We start from the raw sequence: 3836 nt of genomic DNA, 5'->3' as shown, positions 1-3836 counted from the left end.
ATAGTCTTTAGGGCATTACAACGTCGCCGCATCGACTGCGAGGTGTGAGGGTATCATGATGGCAGGGACTGGATGGAAAACATTTAGTATCTAACATATTTAACATAACGCTAATTCAGATAGCTACGTGAATTTTTTGTCAATTGTAACAGTGAATTGGCCTCATCCTGATGTTCGGGTTTCATACATCTGTAAATACTATGCAGATTAAAGTACACACAAATAAGAGCAATGACCGAATACTAACGATTAAAGAGTTCTCGTGATAAATTTTTATTTTTCACTTCTTTTCCTTAAACTTTGTGTAAATTATCCTTTGTTTGCTATACTGTATTTATAAAATAATAAAAATGCAATGAGCGTCCATACACACTAATAAACAATTGTATCAGACAAGAGAGAATTGGAAAGATATTAAATGTTATTGGTACGATACTTTGTAATAAAAGAAGTAAGAAAGAAAGAAATTGTTTATTTGTAAGACAATTTTGTGGATGAAAAATTGAACGGAAGTTAAAATGCTCTCAATTGAACCGGACATGCTATGTACTCTTATTATAAATCATTTTATCTGACAAACAAATAATAATTTTTACTGTATTTGTTAATATTTCTTGGTTTGGTTAAGAGTTATTTACTTACTGCTACCATGTTGCTTCTGTGGAGCATAGCTTACAACAAAAAATGTTCCCATTTGACTCTGTTATAATTTGCAATGAAATGACCAAAAATTCGATTTTAAGCTGATCTGCCTCTTACCTAGACTTAATCTAGACTTGTCCTAGACTTAACCGATTAAGTACCCGAGTTTTGCTTTTCGGGATCTGACTCTGTTACTGGCTCTACCACCTGGTTTTACCTCGTGGTTACAAGATGCTATTCGTGGTCAAAAACCATATCCGGAAAGCAAAGATCGATGAAATAGCCGAAAAGCCGGTCCCAAGGCTGACTTGACTCTTGCCTGCATTTTATCGAAACTGATATAGGACCAGAGTCATTCCGGCTTGGTCCCAAATTTAGAATTGATTAATCGACTAGTGCTTTTCGGGATTCCTAGCTGACTCTGTTACTGGCTCTATCACTAAGTTTTAATTCGTGGATATTAGACGTGGATTAATAAATAGACAAATTACTCATCAAGAATTATACCCGGAAAGCACATGACGACGAAATTATCAAAAATCCAGCCCCAGACTAACCTGACTCTGACCTGTACTTTATCGAATCTGCTCTGATCAAGACTCACGCTAGCTTGGATTTTTATTCCAAATAAAGCTCTAAGAAAACAAAAATTGAATCTTATATTGAATTTACTTACTCGTTCTATCTACGACATGTGAAGATAAATTAATAATCTCTGCTGTGGTCATGCTGGCACGTTACATGACCATATGTAAGTTTTTATTTTAGAAAATATTGAATCCTTTATTTAATCTTTGAAAAAATATGTTACTAGCTTTAAAGAAACATTTCAGAACATGCTTAAAATTTAAAATTTCTTGCATCATCAGGCATAAGAAGCATAATCTAACAAGTTCCAATCTTTCTTCTTATCTCAATGTGTCCAGACATAAAACCAGTTCATACTTTCGATTTTGTTCAAGTTTCAAACAATATTGTGTGAGTTCACGCTATGGAGTCACGCCGGTAGAAAGTAATTAATCTAAGCTTCTTATTCATCTGCCGTCGCAGTATGCTATTGTATTCTTAACGAAAAAACCTGATTTGCATTCCTGTTCTTTTGAGCATACATAAGTTAATTCTGGAATATTTTTTGAAATGAAAGGGTAAATGCAGTTTCGGATATATTCACACATGGTTTTGGACATTTTTACTTCGATTGATAAAAGATGATCTAGTGTTGAGGCCTCTGACATTTTGAGTGATCTAACAAAATTGCATACTGTAAGTATTCCGTACCATCCGAATATCACAAATTCCGTAAATCGATCGAATATTCGTCCACAGGGCGAAGTGACTGGATGTCAGATTTGGCTTAACACAGGCACCATGCCAGAGTCACACCGACCTGATGACGGATTAGGAATCCTTCAACCAACAAGAACTATTTGGATAACTTACTGAAATCATGCTTAGATAAAGTGCCTTGATTACTACAATACGGTTTGAGGAAGTTAGGGAGTCTACCGATCTGACTCGGTCTCTGACCAATGATTAAAAGCCTTTTCAAGTTCCTCGCCTGGAGGGTGACAGTAACACAATTATCCGAACATACAATGAGCCTGCTTAATAGTATGCTCGCTAAATTGAGCATGCTGAGGTACATTGATTGAGTTTACTCATGAACATGCTCATTCTGATGAGTATGGTCATTGCCTGTTAGTGTCAAGTTGAGTATAGTAGATTATAAAATGCCATATTCAAACCCAAACTGACCAAAGAAGCTCATATGAGGAATACAGTGTGAATATGTGCGGATATAACAAAACATACAAAAAAAAGAACTTTCTTATTATTATTTTGTGATTTGAACATGAATTATGTCACAAAGTTACTATAACTAACAAGAAGATTTCAGCTATCTTACTGTTTAGAACATGATAATCCTTTTTTAATGACTTACCCAAAATAAGAAGTAATAAAGCTGTGATGAAAGTAAAAATTAGATTATTTGCTGTTTCTCACTTTTTTTCGTTACTTAATTAACGAAGTCTGTCTATGTTAATGACTTTCCTCCTTTACTCGAATAAAATAAAATTGATAGCATCAGGCAGAAGTAAATTTTGCACACCTTTTTATTATTTACTTTATCTTGCTCTTCTTATGGTAAATTTCTTCTTTTTCTACCGAAATTTTACATATAAAAAGCATTTGCGGTCAGTGGATATACATCAGTTGCGCTTAGAACTCATTAAAAGTCAGTGGACCATTTATTAAATCATCATGAAAGGAGCAATATTTTTAGTCTTCAGCCTGTTCATCATTGAAACTTTGACTGCTGGTTTTCCTGGAAAATGTCCACAAATTGAGAAAATTAAGGGTTTTCAGCCAGAAAAGGTAAGGATTAAATTTTAATTGAAGGATTAAAAAAAAAAGTTTTTAAGCCCTTTCCTACATTTTTAATAGATGGCTGGAAAATGGCATTCAATTTATGAGACCGGAAAGGAATCAGCTTGTGTTTGCTATGAATTTGAAGCAGTTAGTAAGAATCACTTCCATGGTTACTTCTATCATTTGAAACAAATGGTCTCAATTGACTCACAAAATCCTGAAAATCCAGATGAAGGCTTTGTTGTATCAACAAAATTCATTCCACAAATGGATAAGATGGTGATGTACACATTCGCGACAGATTATGAGAATTATGCTGGTGTCTTTTCGTGCAAAGAAGTTGGCGATTCTTACTATCCACATGTTGCATTCTGGTCTCGTGACCATAAAATGAGTGATGAGAAAATGGAGGAACTTAAGGCCATGATGGCTAAATATGAAGGAATTAATTTGACTGAATTGAAGGCTGTGAACCATAGCGAATGCGGACATTGAAAATTGAAATGTTTGGAAACAGCGACTGAATTTTGTAGAATCTGAAAAATTGATAATAAAATTTTAAATGCTGTAAAATCTAAATTGGTTGATATTTTAATTTTATAAAGGTATCCAGAGGTTGGGGTCGATTCTGATCTTAAATGAGTCCAGTTGATTAGAGTCGAATTTTCCATACAGTTGCCGGATCTAGCCGGACTTAAGTCTTTGTTGATATTTAAGATATGTTGCCTGAAATAGAGTAAATGGAACCAGGATTCCTGTTTTTGGATGTCCGGATTTCATTTGTGTCAGCTCGGAATTGCTGTTAACAAGCTAAAAGACTCGAC

General features: G+C 34.5%; 1 protein-coding gene across 1 annotated transcript; it reads left to right on the top strand.

The window, feature by feature from the left end:
* Positions 1 to 2867: 2867 nt before the first annotated feature.
* Positions 2868 to 3591, top strand: LOC139096294 (insecticyanin-B-like). Its single transcript, XM_070647992.1, has 2 exons — positions 2868 to 3018; positions 3088 to 3591. The coding sequence occupies exons 1-2, from the start codon at positions 2905 to 2907 to the stop codon at positions 3505 to 3507; spliced, it is 534 nt and encodes a 177-aa protein (XP_070504093.1). The 5' UTR covers positions 2868 to 2904; the 3' UTR covers positions 3508 to 3591.
* Positions 3592 to 3836: the final 245 nt, after the last annotated feature.

This window comes from Chironomus tepperi, unplaced genomic scaffold (genome assembly GCF_022539635.2).
Source record: "Chironomus tepperi strain 1889 unplaced genomic scaffold, CSIRO-AGI_Ctep_v1 contig_382, whole genome shotgun sequence".
NCBI lineage: Eukaryota > Metazoa > Arthropoda > Insecta > Diptera > Chironomidae > Chironomus > Chironomus tepperi.
The sequence above is the reverse complement of the archived record's forward strand: the minus strand, read 5'-3'. Positions and strand labels throughout refer to the sequence as shown.

Bases quoted from the DNA above. Each gene is read 5' to 3' on its own strand.
- LOC139096294 (XM_070647992.1), top strand. From the start codon at position 2,905: ATGAAAGGAGCAATATTTTTAGTCTTCAGCCTGTTCATCATTGAAACT. The intron at 3,019-3,087 runs GTAAGGATTAAA...CATTTTTAATAG, and splicing joins AGGGTTTTCAGCCAGAAAAG to ATGGCTGGAAAATGGCATTC.